General features: G+C 52.4%; 3 protein-coding genes across 3 annotated transcripts; 1 reads left to right on the plus strand and 2 right to left on the minus strand.

The window, feature by feature from the left end:
• Positions 1 to 32: 32 nt before the first annotated feature.
• On the minus strand, positions 33 to 5581 carry TGME49_308010 (hypothetical protein). Its single transcript, XM_002371877.2, has one exon. It carries the CDS (start codon positions 4148 to 4150, stop codon positions 584 to 586), a length of 3567 nt encoding a protein of 1188 aa, XP_002371918.1. The 5' UTR covers positions 4151 to 5581; the 3' UTR covers positions 33 to 583.
• Positions 4509 to 8293, minus strand: SRS57 (SAG-related sequence SRS57). The gene has a single exon (XM_002371878.2). It carries the CDS (start codon positions 7704 to 7706, stop codon positions 6549 to 6551), a length of 1158 nt encoding a protein of 385 aa, XP_002371919.1. The 5' UTR covers positions 7707 to 8293; the 3' UTR covers positions 4509 to 6548.
• Positions 7649 to 19373, plus strand: TGME49_308030 (hypothetical protein). Its single transcript, XM_018782538.1, has 10 exons — positions 7649 to 11714; positions 12166 to 12311; positions 13030 to 13121; positions 13687 to 13771; positions 14299 to 14379; positions 15464 to 15556; positions 16602 to 16667; positions 17288 to 17494; positions 18237 to 18355; positions 18837 to 19373. Exons 1-10 carry the CDS (start codon positions 9641 to 9643, stop codon positions 18919 to 18921), a joined length of 3048 nt encoding a protein of 1015 aa, XP_018634775.1. The 5' UTR covers positions 7649 to 9640; the 3' UTR covers positions 18922 to 19373.
• The last annotated feature ends 36 nt before the right edge of the window (positions 19374 to 19409 follow it).

A 19409-nucleotide genomic window follows, 5' to 3' on the forward strand; every position in this document is an offset into this window, starting at 1 on the left:
ATATATATATATATATATATATTTAATATTCAGGGGTATTTTCACACATCTAAATGCATTCATGTGTATGTATTTTTGCAAGTGTCCATCTTGGTGTGTGTTTGCGACTGCGGCTGTCGGAGGGACGGCGCACTGTTTTTTTTTCTCGAATCCTGCTGAAGACTGCCAGGCGGCACACCTGGTTTTGCTTGCGTCTGTCTGAAGGCGGCCTTCCTTGAGACGAGGGGAATGCGATATTCACAGGCGTTAGCATGCGCAAGAGTCATGCGCGCGTTTTGAGGAGTTTCCCCCAGTCTTACGCGTCACTCCACAGGAAAGCCTTCCTCTCTCTGTGCCTTCTTTCCCTCGCGTCTCTGCTTGTACAGGAGACACACAGCCTCTCCACGCATCAACAGGGGACGCACTCTGGACTCTCGAGGCGCTTGCACAGGTCCATTCAAAACACAGTTCAGTCTCTCTTCCTCGCTCGCCACCGCTTTCTCCACCCTGTTTCCCCTTCTCTGTTGGAGTGTCTCGCCTCCGCCTCTTTCTCGTCAGATCGGCCCTTCTCTCTCCCCTTCGCTTCCTCTCCCTTTTGATCTGTCTACACCCAGTCTGCAAGATGCTTGAGAGCAACCGTTTCCGTCCGACAGGGAACGAGACACGTGGTTTCGTCGATTTCTTCTTCTTCTCGGAGACCAAGTGCGTCCGCGTCTGGCTGCAAGGTCACCTGGGGAGCATGTCCGCTGGAGCGCGCCCCGCCGACGTCTGCGTCTTCCTTCGCTCGCCTTCTTCGCGGGCAGAGCCAGGCGAACGGTAGCCTCGCGAAAGCCATGAGGGATCGAATGCGATGGGGACAAGAAAGCGACGACGCGGCTGGGTCTGCACCAGCACCTGCTTCCACTTTCTCGACGTCGCTCGGCGCCTCTTCAACCGTCTCCGAGTTCTCTCTCTCGCTGTCTCGCGCCTCGAGGTCGACGAAAGGATCTCTCCCCTCTTGAAAAACAGAGACAGCCACTGTCAGAGGAAACGCGGACTCCAGAAGGCCTTCTTTTTCCTCGTTGCCCGTCGGCACACACGTCGTGCCTTCCGTCAGAACCTCCTCGAGGAGTCCGCCGCCCGGCGAGGCTCGCTTGTCTTTCCTCTCAGGGAGGTCCGTCTCAGTCGCCACACACCCTTCGTCTGAGCACTTGCAGACAGACGCAGACACAAACGGCGAAAACGATTCGCTTTCCGCTTCGAGGGCGCTCGCTCTGGACCCTGAGACCTCTTCGCTCTTCTCTTGGCTGTCCTCTCCAGAGGAGGTCTTCCCACAGGAGTTCTCTCCCCATTTCTCTTTGGCGCTCTCTCCTCCTTGCCCTGCAAGTTCCTCTTCGGAGTTCTTCTCGGCTTCCTCAGCCACACCCTTCTGCGCCGCCAACTCCGCGAGAAAGACTTCATCTGCGAGAGACATCGCTGGTCTCAGCTTGACCTGGCCTGCGACGCCGCGGGCATCTCCCTCGCTCAAGGTTCTGTCGCAAGCCACCGACTCAACGAAGTTGCAGTTCATGGCTCGACCTCTCCCCTCGAGAGCGGCTCCCTCTTCTGCAAGCTGCTTCCTCTCCGCCTTCCCCCCCTCTGTCTCTGCGATATTCTCTCGGCTGCGGTGTTTGGACTCTGCAGGACCTCCCTGCTCGGGACTCGGGAGTTGTCCCTGCCAGCTTTCAGACGAATGCGCAAGGCAGTCTTCAGTTGCTTTCGCGAGCGATACACGCCCGCTTGCGCATGCAGGCGACACGATCGACTCTCCCAACTGCGCGCCAAGACGAAACGGATTCTTGCCTTCGACGGACGCGAAACTGAAGTGTGTCAGTTCGCTTTCACCTTCTCTCGCGTTCGCCGCGCCTCGCTGATCTTCCCTCTCTCCGCCTTCCTTGTGCGAGGGAGGCTTCGCCCACATCGCAGTGGCCTCGGAAGAAAAAGGCCGTTTCGCGTTTTCTTCGCCGTCTTTCAAGCCTGTCTCCTCCTCTTGCTTCTGCGACTCTTGCTCCGCGTTCTCCTCTCCAGGCTCTCGCCGCAGCGAAGAAGAGCTGACGCTCCGTTTTTCGAATTCCTCGAAGGTGGACGTCTGCTTCAGCTCTCCAGATCCAAGGGTCTGCGAGGAGTCCTCAGCTCTCGCACTCGAAGGCGGCTGCTCCGCTGTCTGCTTCTCCACATTCCCCGTCTCCTTCTTCTTTCGTTTCTCTTCTTTGTCTTTCATCTTTTCCGACACCGACGGAGCCCATCCGAAGTGTGTGAGAGACTTGACGTGACTGGAGAGGCGTCTCCTTGAGGTCTCGAGTTCGCGCTTCGCCTGTAACAGCTTTTCGACCTCGCTCTTGAACGCTTGGCGCTCCTCCATGAGCTTCTTTCTCCAGGTGGCCTCCAGATTTCGTTTCTCGAGCTTGGCGGCCCAGTCCTTCTCGCCGAGCCGCTGCTCCGTCTCACGGAGTTGTGCCTCGAGTGTCTCCTTCTCCTCCCTCCGCTGTCTCTCGCGCTCGAGTGCGCGTTCCTTCTCCTGGAGGGCACTCGCCAGCTGTCTCTCCCTCTCTTGGAGGAAGGACAGGCGCGACTCCTCTTGGCTCTGCTGCTCTTTCAGCGCCTTCTTCAGCGCAGCGACCTGCTGCCGGAGAGCAGCGGCTTCCCGCGCGTGACGCTCCGTCAACTGAAACATCTCTTCTTCTTCGTCTTCGCGCTTCTTCTGCAAATTCAGCAGCAGCCGCGCCTGCAGAGTCTGCCCTGTCCGCGCAAGCCCCACAAAGTTCGCCGGTGCCGCCAAGTGACTCGCCGAGGCGCCGGAAGCAGTCGCGGACGCGCATGCCAGCGAAGAGGCACCGTGTGAGACCCTCTCTCCGCGCCTCCACGCCGCAGACTCGTGACGAGAGAGCTCCGAGGGAGACAGGGAACGAGGTGAAGAAACGACGCGCTCCATCGAAGGCGACGACGCCTCCTCCCGCGCTGCTGGGTCGACGGGGAACGGCGGATCACACAAAGAAGGCGCCTCAAAAAGACGCCACGAAGCGTGAGGGACCGACGCGTTCCAGCGGTGCGGAGAAGACGCCAGAGAAGAAGACGAGGAAGAAGACGGGTGCGAAAAAGAAGAGAGACCGGCAGATGACGGCGACCCGTGATTTGGGTCTTGCCCGTCTTGGGAGAGGAGACTGGAGAGCGAGTGTCTCGCGTCGTCCTTCTCCGAAGACACGGAAAACAGTCGCTCACTCAATGTCGGCGAGGGGACGCCTGTGGACTTGTCATCGTCCTCGAGGCGCGCGGAGAATGGAGACGCAAACGGCGAAGGCTCGAGGGCCTTCGTTGCCTTGCCGGGAGCGAGTGCGTTAACCTCGGATGTCTTCGGCACCAAACGCGTGTGTGAACTCGCGTAGCCTTCTGTGAGTTTGAGAAACTGCAGCTTCACTTCTTCGTTGAGTGGAAGGCCGTCGCTCGACGAGAAGGCGGAGACTTGTCCGTCTCCCCTTCGTCTCGCCCTCTTCTCCTGAAGTACCTCGGAAGACCTTTGCAGTTGGCTTCTCTCGCGGGTCTCTACTTCAAGCACAACCTTCGCCGCCTTCGCCTTCTGGTGAACTTCTCCGGTTTCAAGTTGCCTCTCGGCTTCGCGAAAGGCACTCGCGGAGACGAGGCAGGCGCCTCGCTCTCGCCTGTCTTCTCTCTGAAGGTGTTGCAGGGCGCCACTGTCTCGAGGCGTCCCCTTCGAGTTCTCAGACCTAGTCCCCTTCGAGTCTCGCCTCTTTTCGCGCTCGGGATGGCCTTCGTGTGGGGCTGCAGCCTCCAGCTGCTGCCTCGGAAGGCCGGCGCCTGGGAGCGGCGGCAGAGAAAAGGAGGAGGACCGCGCAGGCCGCAAAGAGATGGAAGGTGCAGAAGGCCGAGGGGAAGACGAGGGAAGCTGAGAGGAAGCGAGGGAGACCGTGCGGCGAGCGAGAGAGGGCGAGACATGGCGTTGGACTGAGGACCAAGCTGCAGGCGAGGGGCAAGAGGAAGGCGGCGGAGAACCGGCAGGCGACGAAAGGCGAGAGGGAAGATTGGACGAAACGGCGCACAGTTGCGACGATGGCAGCGACGGCGGAAATCCGCGCTCCGCCGCGCCTAAGCCCCCCCGCGCCGCCCAGTTCTTCGGCAGCGGCAGTGTAGCCGTCATCTCAACGGTGGCGAGTGGACAGTCTCTCACGGGGGCTCTGGAGGGGGCGCGGACGAGACTGTGGGGAAGCGATTGAAGCGTACAGAAGGACAAAAGTAGAGAGGAAGAGAAAGACGAGAAGCCGCTGCTGCGCCGGTGAAGCGAAGGTGAAAGCGCGGGAGGTTCTGCAGATCGGGGTTAAGAAGCTGGAAGGGTATTTTTCACTCTTTCGCAAAAGGTACGCACCTCCGTGGTACAGACGAGAAACTTTTTCGTGGATGCGGTCACGAATGTTTGCCGCTCGCATTAAAAAGAGAACCTTTGAGGCGCGTGCTTGGTGTTGCTTCAGTCGCCAAGACAGGCGCCGAAGCGCGAAAGCGGCGCACTGAGGGGCGGCGGAAACAAACGGTGCGTAAGTCCAAAGTTGGAAAGTTGAGAGGGGAAGAGTGTTGTATGGGGGAATGCGTTTTTTAGCTGTCTCCCGGGAACAGCCGAAGGTGTGAGAAAAATGGATGCTGTAGTAACGGGGAGAGAAAGCCGCTGGGTTCCCTGGCTTCCCCGCCTCGCCTCTCTTGAGTCTGTCTTGGGTTTGGCCAGCTCCTCTCCCCCCCGTGGCGAGCGCGCCCCCAGCGGCTAGCGGAACTTTGACGTCGTCGTCCACGTCAACAAGTGCTGGGTCCTTCTTTGGGATGTCTCCTCGCCGCGCTCGGAACTTCGGTTTGCCGTGAGTGAAGAACCGAGGAAATGGATTCAAGCGGAAAACGGAAAAGCCTGCATCTTGCGGCGCGCAAAGAATGGCAATGAACTGACGGCTTTCTCAGGCGAAGCACTCGGGGTAGGCAGTTTAGGGGGCTCGACTGACTTGCCAGCCTCGCACGACTCGCGCGTCTTCGAGGGCGCAGATGCTCGCGAGCCTGGTTCTACGAACGAAACGTCCACTGCCTGAAGATCATGTTTTCCTGTGATACGAAAGCCAACGATCACGTTTTGCTTGGCGAAGAAAAACCAAGGCAAACAGCGAAAGAAACGGTGTGGCCACGCGCAAAGAAATATTGACCGATGTGTGGCGGGTAGAGCCGTTCGACAGTCACCGCGGGGATGGGCGGGCACAGGAAACAGACGGGGAAATGGGGTTCCGCAGCCTTGAAAGAATAGTATGCCCCTCATACGGCACAGATGGACAGAGCAGTGTGAAAATATCTGGTTTCCAGCCACAAAAAAAGTGCGCAGACGGTGCAGCCGACCGATTCTGACACCGACACTGTTCTGATGGAATGCTCGCTACGGACGCTTGCCGCGTCCCGAAGGTATTTGGACACCCTGGGATGTTCAGGGCAACACCAGCTTTTTTGAGGAATATGAATCTTCGTGGCCACTGGAACGGCGAGATTCGCATTTAGACAGGCGCCGCGAGTGAAGGAATAACTTAGAGCGAGTCAACAAAGACATTATGATACCTGGACAAACACTATGCATCAAGGCACAAGGACAGACAACCAAGTTCCCCAAGATTTTCCACGTGAGACTTCCCAACATGAAATAATGCTCCTGTTTGGTGTGCTGCACCCCCCGAAATGTGACTGGAGTCACGAGAAGGTTGCACTGTTCGCTCGTGTCATGGCGCAACTCGCAGGCAGCAGCGTGGATACAGTTTCCGAGTGTCCCGTGTGTCCCATACAGCGAGGCAGCAAAGCGCTGAACTGGAATTGTGATTCATAAATGTATGTGTCGATATGTGTGTATCGGAGGCTGTTTTGTTCCGCCACGCGCCCAGGTCCCACCCAGACTGAATGGGCAGCGGAAACTGCACTGGATTCGTGAAGAGTGAATGACGGAGACAGTGTGTGCCATAGTTGCCTTTGACCAGGCGTTGATTCCTGAAGAATGCTGACACACAGCGTGAGCACCACTCCGGTGTGCCAAGATTTCTTCTGTTCTTTGCCACTCTAACGAACGAGCATTCCACGCGTTCAGGCTTCCTGCCGCAAGTGCGACGGCGCACCCGGACTTCACTTCGGTCGCCCGTCGTCGAACATCCAGCGTTTGACAATAACTTCGAAAACACTTCACACACTCAAGCCGTCCACAGGTGGATCCCTCAAGCTGTCGCGGCCACTTCTTTGCTGCGACGCGGTTCCACACCGCATCGACTTGCCGCGGAACCAACTACCGTCACAGTTCACACAGTTCCTCACACAAATGAAACTCGCGCAAACATTCCTAAGCTCCTCGGAGCCACTCGCTCCGCTCTAAAAGGGACGCCACCGCGTGGCTGCGACGAACGAAACTTTTCTCCGGAAAACACAGTTCGGCACGATCTCGCGTTTCGAATGACAGGCGCTGTGGCGTTCCGCAGCGCGGAATCCGAAGATACACCTCTAGCAGCGCTACGAGCGACGCGCGTTGTTAGACAAGACATTTAGGCAGCCACATGCACAAGGAGACCGAGAAGGAACGCCAGGGCAACGGAAGCCATTCGCGAACTCGCGCCGGCTGAACTTCCTGTTCCAGCTTGAGTTTCCCCGTCAGTTCCTGGCTGCAATCCTCCGCTTCCTGGATGGCCGCCTCCGCCCCTCTCCCACTTTCTGGGGTTCCCAGCAACTCTCACTTTGACGTTGCAGAAGGGCGGCCCGTCCACAGTGAGTGAACACCCGACAAGAAAAGATTTGTCTTCTTCGGGGAACCCGCCGGGTGGAATGGTGAGAGTTGCCCCGTCAGGCCCGTTCAGTTTCCCCTTCCACCACGAAGAGCTGTAGTCATAAAAAATGTTCGTCAGGGACTGCGGGGAACACTTCTGCGGGTCCACCGAGTCACCTGAGCAGTACTGCAGCGTGTAGGTCGACGGCTGCGGGTGGTGCTGTTCGCCGCACCGAATCTCGATAAAGTTCGCGTTCTTTGACAAGTCCACCTCGAGATTCACGGGGCCGGACTCGGAGTACCCGCAGGTCACTCTCTTGCCTTCGACCATTGGCGGCGTGGGTTCGACGGTGACCTCAACAAAGCAGTACTCGTGGTTCGGGTATCGGCATCCAACCTTGTATCGCTGCTTGGCGGGCGGAAGGAGGATCCAAGGAACAGTGAATTTGTACAGAACGGATTGCTCGCCGTTCTGCTCCACCTTTTCTATCTTGTACCAGTACTGCTTCGCGCCCGGTATGTAGTCGGTCAGAAAGCCCCTGTTGCGCTCGCAGTCGTCCTGGTCCTTGGCATCAATGTGACATACTCGTGGGTACGACGACCTCGCGCCTTCGAGCGGCAAAAACTCTCCGCCCAAGCCGTCGTCGACGCATTCAATTGTCATATCAGGGTGCTCTTTGTTCAGCGTCACATGTCCTACGACCTCTTCTTTCGCCCTCGTTGAGGAGCAGCGGTACCAGTTCGGAGCCTTCTGAGTGAGCGTGCCAAAATAGGTTATCTTTCTTCTCGAGTTCCCTGCGGCGACGAACAGTCCGCGCTCTCCGGTTCCCAAGATCGCAGACAACACACACAAACCAAAAGCCGCGAAAAAACACCCGAGCGGCAAAGACTGCCTCCCCAGGCTCGCGGGACCTGCTGCTCTGCGCCGCCACAGCTGCATCTCGTCAAAAAAGCAAGCTCCCTCGTGAAGTCTCGAACAGAAACAAGTCAAATGGCCAAGTTCCGTGGAAACCTGAATCTTCACACGAAGCGTTACTGAAAAAGTAAGCTTTTCTCAGATAAATCCTAAGTGGTGCGCTGTGTCGCCAGGAACTCCTGGTCCACCCAAGCACGAGGGGGGGGGGCCTGGGTCCGGGAGTGCGACGCGTATCGAAAGACGCTCAGCAAGTGCCGCTTGTCACCCTTGTAAGGTTTTTGTGGCTTTTCTCCCGGATCTTGCCGCACAGACTCGACACGAACTAAACACTGTATGGTTTAAATGAAGAATGGCTGCAAGGAAAACGTTAAACAGCCTGAATTCCGCGCCAGCTTGGTTCGTCGCTGAAATGAAACCATCTCCCAGGTGGAGAGCACCAAATACTCGGAAATCGAAAGAGGCCCTATACCCGCGCTGGCATGCGACAAACGGCTTAGTGTGAGTAACTCCTGACTAAAAATGCACAACGGAGGGTAGTGGATCTGGGCCAGGCGAGCACATCTTAGTCTAGCGTCTCCGAATAGGAAGACCCCTTCAAAAGGATACCGTGTGCGAAACAGCTGGAGGCGATCCAGTTGATGATGAGAAGGCCGGCAAACTGGCGAGGTTCCGCGCAGCTCCAGGAGGACCTTCTTGAACGAGCTTCAATCCGTTAACACAGTTTTCTTTGGGTTATTTCCTTTATAAAACTTCGGCTTTTTCCTTGAGCCCGTTTTATATTTCGCCAAATCCTCACACTCGTTCCGAGCACCAAACGCGCCCACCTGTCTGCCTCTTCCTGTGCCAGGCACCGCCGCAGCAGCACTCCTTTCCACTTTGATCCTTTCTAGTTGATCCACGCACTGATACGTATGTCACGCAGTTATACTGAGAAGTGGGGTAGGACGAAACACACTCGGTAAAATACGTCAGATCCTTTGCATTGCCTCTAAAATGCAACGCAGAAATCGCCTGCACCTTCCGCAGACACGGCTGCAGACGCGCCTGCGTTCCGTGCGGAGCGCGAGGTGTAGCCCCCCGTTCCGTCAACCTAGGCCCCTCAAGCTGCTCTTACCGTGGTGACACCTGGAGAAAACAGATTTTGAAAACGAAGATGAGCGGAAGAGGAGAGTAAACGTCAAGCAAAGCTCGTAAACGGGGGCGAATCCGCGAAAAGTGGAGCGAACAGAGACTAAGAAAACTTGCGATAATCACGCGGGTTACACCACGGGCGACACGGCGCTGCCGGTAGATCGCAGCGTTGCCAGCTCCTTTTCCCGACCCAGGCGATACGCAGCGAGGGTGGTAAACAGAGAAGAAGCAAAAGAAGTCATCACACGCACTTGTGTGTCTTGGAAAGGCGTATAAATTCTCTTTCTGTAGACCCTTTTCCGCCCGCCGCGCTCCTGCGGTAGATCCCGTCCCAGACGGCGAAGAGCCAGAGGCGCTGTATACATACGTCGTGGGCTCGCCACAGAGGAGCTTTCAAGACGGGGGCGTCTTGAAACGCGAACTTTGGGCTGTTGCTGAAGCCTGGGTGGCTGCGTCCTTCTTGACATGTTCTCTGGTGAGAAATGTGGAGGGAAGTCTTTACAAAGAAGGAAAGCGGCAACTTCTTCCTCTCTGCTTGGCTCTCCGAAGAAGGCGGCTCCTCGCGCCTGACCCGCGATTGAGTGAGGGAAGCTCGAGTTTGACGCGCCTCTTTCGCTTCGAAAAAGCCACAGGGGGTCGTTGTCGAGGAAACACCCACTGAGAAGCTCTCCTTTTTTCTCTTTGACTCGCCTTTGAGTCGATCTCGGCGAGGTTTTTGCTGTATATCCACGGTTCGTCAATTCCTGCCCCTGCCGCCGCAGGGTTTTGTTTGCCGTAAGATCGCGCGCTGTAAATTCTCTCTCTCTCTCGACTCACGTTCTTCCACAATGTCTGCGCTTCGCTGGCACTCCCGTCCTCCCGCATCTCTCACGCCTATCTCTGTCTCGTCCTCTGCTCGATTTCCTCCTCGTTCTTTTTCTCGTTTTCCCCCCGCCAGTCGCTCGCCTCCCGCTGTCTCCTCTCCGCGTCTCCTTTCTCCTCCGTCCACCTTCAGTCGGTCTTGCTCTCTTTGCCGCAAATCGCTGCGGCCCAACGCTTTAGCTCTTCCCTCTAGACCCTCAAGCACACCCTTCTCGTCGTCTGTCTCTTCTGTCTCTCTACTCTCTCCTGTCTCTCCCTTTTCTCCTTCCTCTTTTCCTCGTGCTCCGTCGCCTTCGTTTTCGCTTTTTTCTGTCTCTCCCTCGTCTCCCTTCTCTTCTTCCTGTCCTGCATCTCCAGTGTTCTACTCTCATTTGTCGTATTCCCTCTGCCATTTCTGCGCCTCTGTCTCTCCACGCGCCTCCCGACGTGAGGCAGGGGGGTCGGCAGACGGAGGAACTCTCGTCTCGCTGGACAGAGGCTCTGCCTGTTGCCGCTCATCCCCTGCGAGCACCCAAGAGGCTCAGGGGGAAGGCGCGAGACGCGGGAGTCTCTGCCTGTCTGCGCCTCGTTTCTCCGACTCGCCCGCTCTGCAGGCGTCAGACACGAACGCACTCTTCGACTTCGCATGGTCGCCTGCCTCGCCGGAGATCCCTGGCGACGCCTTCCTCGAGTTTACTACGGAGAGCGTCCAAGCGCTGACAAACGCCGCGCGAAGGGAGGGTGAAGACCGAAGGAACGACGACGCCGACAGTCTTCGTGAGGGGCGCGCGAGAAGAAGAGCGTATGGCGGCGAAGCAGGAGAAGCGACGCCGTTCTGCGACCGAGAGAGTCGCCGAAAACGACCTCGCGAGCTCTCTCCACCAGTCAAAGTCTTTGCTCTGAGCTCAACTTTCAAAGACAAGCACAAACGAACCTCACAGGAATCCACTCTCTCTTCTTCAGCGAATTCTGCGGATTCTTTCCTGTTTCCTCCGATTGAGGACTCTCAAATTTTTTCGCTGACAGCCGCCTCGCTGAGCGCACAGGAGCTCCTCTACGTTCTGGGCCGAGCTAGCCTGGTGCTGCGAGAAGAAGGGAGAAAGGGAACTTGCCTGCAAGGCACCTGCAGCTCTGAACGAAGAACCCAGGAGGCTTCTTCTTGCAAAGCAGGTGATTCACAAAGACCGCTGCCCGCATGCAGTCGACCTTCTCCTCCACTCTCTCCTTCCTCGTCTTCCTCGTCTTCTTCTACTTCTTCTTCCTCGTCATCTTCTTCTTTTCCTCCCCTCTCTTCTTCTCCTCCCCTCTGCTCGTCTTCGCAGTCGTCTGATGAGGAGCTCGAGGCAGGCGCAGAAGGCTACAAGGTGAGGAGAGACGACGAGCTGTCTCGTCTGTCTTTTGTTTCTGCTGCTGCACAGAGTTGCCCTCGTCGAGTGTCTGATGGAGGGCAGGAGTTTGACTTTTCTGGAGAGGCGGAGGAGGCAGAGACGGTCTTCACCCAACCGCATCCGGAGTCGACTAGGGAGTCTCGACGAGTTCACCTCGCTCTCTGGACGCAACTCCTCGGGCGCTTGACGTCGCTGCTCCCTTCACTGAAGCCTCGAGAGTTCTCGCGAGCTGTCCAGACACTCGGCTACGCTCGTCCCCTGCTCCTGCAGCTCGCTGAGGAGTGCCAGCACGCGCCGTCTGAAGACTCGCATGGCGCGAATAACTCCGCAGTCTCAACGCAGGGGGAAACGGACCCCGACAAGAATGAAGTCGTCTCTTCGCTTTCTCCTCCGTCTTCTCTGTCTCCCTCGTCTTCTCTGTCTCCGTCGTCTTCGAGTGTGAGCGAGAGCAAAGAAGCGCGTTCCTTCGCTGTTGAGCGAAGAGGGAAAGAGACGGAAAACGCATCCCAGATCTTTTTTGCCGTGGATGCGGCCCTCGTCGTTCAACTGAGGAGACAGGTGGGTCTGCGGGCGCATGCGTTCCACGGCGAGTGTCTCTCGAGGATTTTCTACGGCATGGTCAAGGGACAAATGGAGAACGACGCTCAGTTCATCGATTTTCTCACTTCGGAAGGTGAGGCTGATATTCAGTTTCTTGCTTCCTCCTACTCTTTCTCTGTCTCCGCATCTGGACGCTTGTGTTGATGCATCTGGGGGTGTGCCTCTTTCTGTTTGTTTCTGGCTGCGTCTCTCTGTCTCCCTTCCTACGTTTTGTCTTGTGCGTGCTGTGTGTATGCAGAAAACATTTGTTTACTCGGCGTATGTCCATCGTCGCCTCTTTTCGCTTGCGCAAATCAATCAATAAATATTAATATAAATATATACTTGTACATATATGTATATACATGTATATATATGTATATATATATATGTATATATGTGTATATATATGTGTATATATGTGTATATATGTGTATATATATGTATATATATGTGTATATATGTATATATATGTATATGTACATACATGTGTCTACATGTGTGTATATGTATATTGCCTGGTGGGCTGTGGCTACTGCGTTTAGTCTTGGAGCGTCTGGAGAAGAAACTCCGTCCGTGGCAGCTGCAGCGGATCTTCCAGGCGGCCTTCCACTCCGCGCAGGTGTCTAGACACTTCAAGTCTGTCCTCGGTTCGCATCTCGTCTCGCAACTCGCCTTTCTCCCGGGACCGGTAAATCCAGAGAAAGGAAGAACAATTGGGGAGGAGAGGAAAAGATACGAGGACTGGGGCAGAGGGAGAGGTCGACAGATGAAACAGACGGACACTGACAGATAAACACAGCGAACGAGAAAGACGCAGGTAGGCAAGAGAGATAAAGCGAGCTGCAGAGAGTGACGAAGATGCAGAGGAACAGAGACGGGAGACGCTTGCTTGAGCTTCGACTTGGAACTGGGGTGTGATTGGTCACACAAGTTCGTCTTTCGTTTTGGAACGCGGTGAAGGAAAAGGGATGCAAACGAGGAGAGCGAAAGCGAATGGCAACGGTGCCTCTTTTCTTCTCTGAATGCACCACCAGCGGCATCAGCACTGCACTGCTCCTATGGACTTTGTCAGGTGACCTTGACGGATTCGTTTCGCTGCCTGTCTCGCTCTGTGTCCTTCTCTGTTTCTACTTCGTCGGGCTTCATGACTTGTCATTTTTGCGCATCCAACGTCTCGCAGTATCTTACATCCAGAGGGAACTTTTTCGTCAAGCCACCCTTGTGTTGCCGACGCGTTTCTCTTCTCTGAACGCGTCAGTGCCTCACGTCTGACCGACCGCTTGTCGCGAAAGAGCAAACAGGTCCGGTTCCCTCGCGCCCTTGGTGTCTCTCGGCAAGTGGTGGGCGTTCTGCATGCGCGCATGCATGGAGTGCATGCATTGAGTGCGTGCATTGAGTGCATGCAGAGCTTGGCGGAGTTCTTGCCCAAGTGTGCGGAGCTAGGGATAACGAAGAAGGTGGAGAATGTGGTGAAGATCAATGTGATTTCCGGCAAAAGGTGAGTCTCTTTGTTGGGAGGACATGTTTCCAGCTCGAAATGGATCTGAGGGTCGGAAATCGAAAGGAAGCCTCCGAGTCTTGTCGTCACGCTCGGACGACGAATTGAGATTGAGGACGGGAGTTCGTCTTAGGCAGAAACTTCCAAGATGAACGCAATGTGACGTTTGTGCAGCGGGTCCAGGTTTCCCTTTCAAACGACAAAGACAGGCGCTCTCAGGTTTCCTCGCCAGATGCATTTCTTTTCGACTGTGGTGTGTGGCGACTGAGAGTTCAAAACTGCGTTTCGCAGACACAGCAATAGCACAAAAACATGCCCGCCGTTCATGTCGCGTGAAGTAGAGCTTCGAGACGGTTGAAAAAAAAGCAGCTTTTTGGCCTCGCGGAGAAAAACAGTGTCCGCTGTGTTTCGCACTCCTCGACTTTTTCTTTGGCGACGCCGGCGCAAGAAATCTCAAAACCGACAGAGACCGAGAGGGACGCGGTAGCGGGGATGTGAATGCCGCTTTTCCCTCCGTTTCAATGACTGAAAAATGCAATGCACGCTCCTCACTCTTCAAATTCAGGATTCGCGCCTGGAATGATTCGACTCTGCTGATTGCGCTCGGCTATCCGCTGGTGATGTACGACATCATTTCTCCTGGAAACGCGGTAGGCGACCCGCGGAGAACAGGGACTTTCTCCCAAACACTAGTGAAAATGCATCACAAAACGAATACAGGCCACTCAATTCTGACGACTAGGGGCATCTTTTGTTTCAAGACGGTATCTGCTGATGTATGCATGTTGATGTTTCTCCCCGATCTACATCCTGCTGTGTACATCGATGTATTCACCGATGAATCTATCAGGATATCTGTTATGTATCTACTGATGTGCAGATCGATGTGCCGATATACGTTAGTCTAGATGCAAGCATGACTGCGAGCGGTGTGTGTCTTTACGTGTATTTAATGAGCTCTACTGAGGTAGCGATTTCCTTTCTTTGCGCAAGTAAAGGGAGTTTTGTGTGCTCGCTTTGTTTTCTTCTTTCTTAAATGCTCGTGCCGGTTGTCGCGGACTCTTCAGCTTCCGTCGCGGGTGTCTCCGCTCGCTCTCTAGAGACAAGAGTCTCCCCCGTCTCTATTTCAAATGCATGCAGTCTTCTTTGCATGCGCCTGTGAATACATTCTCTGCAGATCGCTCTCTTTCGCCGTCTGCGCGAACTTGCAGTAGACATATCTTATCCTGCCTTCGACGTCGCACTCGAAGGCGACCAGGTCTGCTCTTTCGAGAATCCGATTCTTCTCCACTCTTCTCCACTTCTCATTCGAATCTGCTTCTACACAGTGTCGGACATCACATGTACATATATTGATATATATACATATATGCATTTGTAGAAAGATTCGTCCGTGTAGGCCGCGGTGCTGGCCACATATGTGTATGTATATAATGCTTCTGTATACATGAGTGTATGTGCACCCCGATGCGTACGGTGACGCAGGAAATATGTGGCTGTGTGGGGTGATTTTCGCTTTTAGAATTAAATAATGTAATAACAGTAGTACGTCTATAATCTCATAGCGACCTATAATCAAATTTAAACTTTGGGGTATTTTTTAAATTTTATAACTATAGGAATTCGCTTTTTGGAGTGAGAAAGTTTTTAGAGAGATTGATACGTTCTCTAAATTTACCAGAATATCTCCTATGAAAATAAATGTGAGCGTATTTGGGAGTTTCTTCGGAGGAAAGAGCCTTTCTTTCATGCCACGTTGAGTTTCTGGCGTGTATTCCAGTCTCCGGCTTTTCCATTCTCCTAAATTCGCTTGGTAACCGTGTGGGCATCTCTCTTGGTTTCTTTGCATCCATCCGAGTCATACTCGAAGTTTATATTCATGTATATGTAAATGCATATATATATATATATATATATATTTGTGTATGTATGTATACGTGGCATTTCCTTGCATAATGCCGTGCTACATGTTTATATATATATATATATATATATATGTATATATATATATATATATATATACATGTTTGTATGGGCATGCATAAGTGCGGATCCGCATGGAGAGAACTGTCAAGGAGGATACAGTATGGGAGCGAGTGTCCACGATGTTTTTTGGCTTTCTGTTCTGTGTGCGCTTCATTGCGCGAGGGGCCGAAATAATCAGAGAAAGACTGTTTTCGTCTTTTACTTCTCTGTTCTTCTCGTGTGTCGCCGTCTTGATTTTGCTCTCTTCTTAACTTTCTTCCTCCTCCCCGTTCCGGCATTCCTTTCCTCTGATCTTCTACGACCGTTTTTGATCTATTAACCTTTTGGGTCTTGTTCCTTTTTCCTTTCCACTGCAGGATGGGATGTATCGCCGGGCTGTTCGGCGCGTGAACGCATCTCTCATTCCTCTCAAGCTCATGGAGGCTCGGCTGCGCATCTTCAGACGGAATGTACGTTTTTCACTTTTCCAGATTTTAAATGTCAGAGGCCTAGATCAGAAGGTAACACTCACCTCTCCGTTTTTCCAGTGTATTTTCTTGTACGAACAGCTCCTTGAAAAACGAAACAATTTCAGTGTGGAGAAAGAGGCGAACGTTTTTACCTAGGCGAGCGTGCCTTCAGCTAAAATTTGTTTTTAAAGTTTTATTTTAGCTTCTTCTCGTAAAGCTGAATCAGGCTTTTTAGGAGTTCATGAAAAAGCTGTAAGACATACACCCGTAATTTGTGGTTTAATGGACACTTTGGGGTTGAGTTCACCTTTTGTAGAAGTTCCTTTCTTCTTGTTTCGCTTTTCGAAATGGACTCAGATCGTTCCGCCTCTCGCTCGATCCTCCCTTCCTTTTTTTTATCCTAACGCAACTGTCTAGTCTCTACATGTGTATTCATGTCTCTCTGCGTGTGCGTGGATATGAACGGGTCTCTGCCTCTCTCAATCTCGATAAATACGCAGATATCGAGTTGTCTGTATCTGTGTTCATATAGTTGTGGAGACTCACACGTAAAATAGTGAAGCCGACGGAGAAATCTACACGTATCCGTGTAGGTTTAGGCGTGGCGTTTGCCCTGTGGCGCTAGTGGGGCGTCTTTCTCCGAATATAAGCCGAAGCCTGTCTTTTTCTCCGCGCCGTCGCTGTGTGTGGATGCGTGGACAATCTGGGGTCATTCGAGAAGACCTAGTCTCCGAAGCCACACTTCCCTTTATGTCATTTCTTCTCTCCAGTTTTCTTTCCGAGTTTCTGCTTCGATTTTCAAAAGCCCACGCAGAGTCCTTTTGCTGCTTCGGGAGGCTCGGTGCTTTGCCCGTCCAATTTGTTTCGTTATTTCCTCTGATTTCTTCTTTTTCGCCCTTTTAAGGTTTCATTGAACGATGGTCTACATCAGTCGTAAAGAACTTGGTGGTCGGTTTGTCGTGACAGAATGTATATTATGAAAACATCGTAGGGATTCGAATGTAAAGGCGGCGTTTTCTGTGTTGGCTTCTGCACTGCGGCCCAGATTTATCAAACGTTGTCTCCGGCTCTCGCGGCGTGGCTCCGAACCATCAGAGAAGCGCCTCTGAAGGTAAGTTTTTCCAACGTCAAGGTCGAATTCTTCAGAAGCAGCCTGTTTTTTACTGACAAACGTATATATATATATATATATATATATATATATACATTATTGATACGCGCACCTGTATATATCTGCATGTGGACATATGTGGAGACATGCAGATGGATATGCCTGCAAATGAATCGGTGCACAAACACCTACATATGCGTATATATGCACCTTTGTATACCCTTTAATTTTCAAATAAATGTATATATACATATCGTTAGAATGAAGATTCTCTGTATGCAGTCGAAGTAAGGCACCTGAGTCAATTTTCCTGTTTCGTGTAAATTCGGATGGTTTCTGCGTGTCTGGTAAACTCTCCACATGAGTCGAGACCTGTCTCTCTGGGCCTTCAGTCGCTGAGTTGCTGTGTCTGCTGTAGGAAGTGGGTTTCTCTTGAAGTTGAGCAAGTTGGGTATTTTTCAGATCAGCGGCGAACGCAAACCTCACTGAAGTCGCAGGTCAAGCCTCTGTCTTTTTCGCATCTTCAAAAGGCGACGACGCATTTCGAACTGAGCCGCGATTCGTCCTAAACACCGCTCAAGGCTTCGCTTCTGTCTCGCACGATTGTGTGTTTTCTTCAGTTGACTTCGTTTCTGCCGCCTGTCGACCAGGCTCACGTGAACGCGCCGCTGCTCGCGGGGCTCGCGGATTTGATGGCGCATTTGCCTTCCGGTGTCGCATGTCTTCACCCTCACTTGCAAGGACCTTTTCTGCTCGAGGCAGCTTCGCCGGCCACACAAACGTTCCTTGAGTGGGACCGCCCCTGGCTGTTCTATCCGACCTTCAAGGTCTGCATGCGCCGATGTACCTCGCGTACTGATGCGTGTTTTCCTCTCCTCCATGAGAGCCGCATCTTACCAGACGGACAGACGAGGATGCAGACACATAATATACACGCATATTCATATACATTTATATATACGTATATATACATATATACATATATATACATATATACATATATATACATATATATATATATATATATATATATGCATAAGCATATGCATACGCGTGTATCTTCGTGGGGAAATGCGTGGAGCTCTACGTCGGCAGTGTCCTTGTTTGCATCGTTGTGTGTCTTCTGTGCATGTCTGCTCACGATGAGGAGAGCTATAAGTTGATGCGCCTATTTAGACAGACTTAACGAGGTCCGTCTATACACATGTATTGTACAGACGAAGATGTAGATCCATGAAGACGGGGAAGTGTGTAACCTGTGCGAAGACGCGTATATATATATATATATATATATATGTACATTATAAATCTCCAGTGCCATGCACAGATACATAGAGAGATAGACATAGCGATAATATATATATATATATACATATATATATATATATATATGGACGGGGATCTCAGTGTAAAAATTGTAGATCTATTTGGTGGCCGTCGGTGGATGTGTTCCTGAAATTTTTGCATGCGTGCATCTGTGAATAACTGGGGATCGACAGGAAGATCCGCATGTCATTTGTTTCCTTCAGTTTGTGGGAAGAGATGAGGTGCGTGTCTATGTGTGTGCAGCAATTTGAAAGTCGAGTGTATACCGAGATGAAGAGGCGCTGTTTGTCTGAAGAAGGGTGGAAGTTGATTTCTGTCTCTGTTGAAGAATTTCTTTCACGACCGCTTTCCGACAGACATCGGTAAGAACTTGCTTTCTTTGTGACGTCTCTGCTCGTTCTCCTCGCGCTCTACATGGTGTTGTCGTCTTTGTCCTTCTTCCAGTGTGGTTTGTGCCGCCTTCTTCGCGCGTTGTATTTCTTGCTATCGTCGCTGTTCCTTGGTTGTTCGCTGTTTCTGCTGTGCTGTCCCTGCCCACGGCAATGCATTTTACTCGCGTTTTCCATCTTCGCTTTCTTACGCTCCTTTCTGGATCTGTCCTCGTCGCAGTCGGCTCTCTCTACAGGCGTCCAGTTAGAGGTCAATCGCTGCCGTCGAACATTAAACGTACTTCTTTCTCGAATGCTCTGCCTGTCGCAAATCCCTCACTTCACACCAGTCAGGGTATATTTGACGTTTACGTGGAAACGTGGAACGGATTCCTTTCTGGAGGTCCTGCCTATTCGTCGCTCTTTGAAAAAGGAGTAAATTTACTCCCTTGAAGGCTTCTCTCTCTGCTTGCAGGTGGCTGCTGGCGCAGCTCAAGCGGCACCTTCTCGGCGACGCCGAAGCGGCGCGATTTGGAACTCAAGAATGGCAAGAGGGATAGACGATTCTCGAAAGAATTCGACAACAAGAAGAAAACCTGACGAACGCGAAGAGGCAGAGAAAGAGGCTCGGGAGGAAAAAGAGAAAACGCGCCTCTGGTGTAGGGGTCGATCCTCCCCTGCTTCTCTCCGTGACATGCGTCTCTATACATTTGATATATGTATATATGTATATATATAAATAGAGACATGCGTGTTTAGATCTGTATAGATGTATATTTAAATACATATAGCTGCCTTCGGAGATATCCACGCAGTTATTATATGTGCAGTGTTTGCACATGCGCATATGTGCGTATCCATATACATACATATATCAGTAAGTGTCTATATATATCTACTTCAAATATGTATGTCTCTTTTTATTGAGCAAATGCCACGGGGCAGCGCTTGATGTTGCATGTAGAGTTACATCACCCTGGATTCATCTTTTTAAATCATCGATGCATGCGACCAAATACATATATCAAATATATATATATATATATAT

This window comes from Toxoplasma gondii, chromosome XII, assembly GCF_000006565.2.
Source record: "Toxoplasma gondii ME49 chromosome XII, whole genome shotgun sequence".
Taxonomy (NCBI): domain Eukaryota; phylum Apicomplexa; class Conoidasida; order Eucoccidiorida; family Sarcocystidae; genus Toxoplasma; species Toxoplasma gondii.